The 998-nt window shown below is 43.2% G+C and overlaps 1 protein-coding gene across 7 annotated transcripts in view; it reads right to left on the reverse strand.

The window, feature by feature from the left end:
* The window catches only part of elavl4 (ELAV like neuron-specific RNA binding protein 4), a 96546-nt gene extending 95903 nt beyond the window's left edge, over positions 1–643 (reverse strand). For 2 of the 7 annotated variants that reach the window (XM_015379813.1, XM_015379812.1), the window contains exon 1: positions 44–643. In XM_015379813.1, coding sequence (XP_015235299.1) covers positions 44–91 — 48 coding nt within the window. In that variant the 5' untranslated portion in view covers positions 92–643. The remainder of the gene's footprint in view (positions 1–43) is intronic. The other 5 variants (XM_015379811.1, XM_015379810.1, XM_015379814.1 and 2 more) reach the window with 4 other exon arrangements.
* Positions 644–998: the final 355 nt, after the last annotated feature.

Below are 998 nucleotides of genomic sequence, written 5' to 3' on the forward strand. Positions count from 1 at the left end.
CAAACAAACAAACAAACAAAAAAAGAAATCCAGATATCTTTACCTCGTTGCTCAACAAAGCAGCGTTGAGTGTTCGGCTTATTTCAAACATGTTGCGCGATGAGGTTCTAGATCTGTCCTTTGATTAAATCTTTTTTTTTTTTTTTTTGGGAGGGGGGGATTCTCTTCAGTTTTTCCTGCTCCCTCCTGTTTTCTTCACTCACTCTGTCCCGGGAAAAGGAAAAAAAAAATTAAATCAATTGGGAGGAAAAAAATGAGGATATATATATTGAAAAAAAATCCTCTTTAATTTCTGATAGGGGAGCTGTGATATTTCAATCCTGTTTCTCAGTGTTTTTGATGTTGTTCTTTCGCTCCTCTGTCTGCTGATGGACTTCAGGCTGGATGTGGCTGTTTTGTTGGAGGCGTTTGAGTGCGTTTCTCCACGCACAAACACGCGTCTGAGGAGTCAATGCGCTGTCTTTTAAAATCTCCCCAGAGTCAGCACATTAAAGGCAGGCAGCAAGGCAGGCAGGCAGGCGGTGCGTCGGGCTGGCTGGCTGGCTGGCTCCCTTATCTTTCCCCCGCACACTGGCTCACACAATACGCTCCGATCCTCACACTGCTCGCTAGCAGATTAGCCTGTCCCAAAACATAGCACTTAGTTTAAACTCCCCTCCCTTTTTGCTCTCTCCTTCTCTCTCTCTCTCTGTCTCTCTCTCTCCTCCGCATCACTCTCAGCTACAGTTCACCATGTGACCACAAGGTGGGCAGAGGGGCCACATCCCCTTCCTCTCTGCGCATCTCATATGGTTTAGATTTTCCTAATTTTTTTCATTGTTTTGATGAGTCAGTTTATAGGACAAACTCACACTAAACATCACACAACAAATAAGGAGGAATATTGTCAGTAATTAGTTGTATTTTGTTATTTATGGAAGCAGATTTAGGTAATCAGTGGAGTAAAATCTCCAAGATCATAAGGGACCCCATTATAGGTTTGGTTTTATGGATTCCTC

This window comes from Cyprinodon variegatus, unplaced genomic scaffold (assembly GCF_000732505.1).
Source record: "Cyprinodon variegatus isolate N-32 unplaced genomic scaffold, C_variegatus-1.0 Scaffold200, whole genome shotgun sequence".
Taxonomy (NCBI): domain Eukaryota; kingdom Metazoa; phylum Chordata; class Actinopteri; order Cyprinodontiformes; family Cyprinodontidae; genus Cyprinodon; species Cyprinodon variegatus.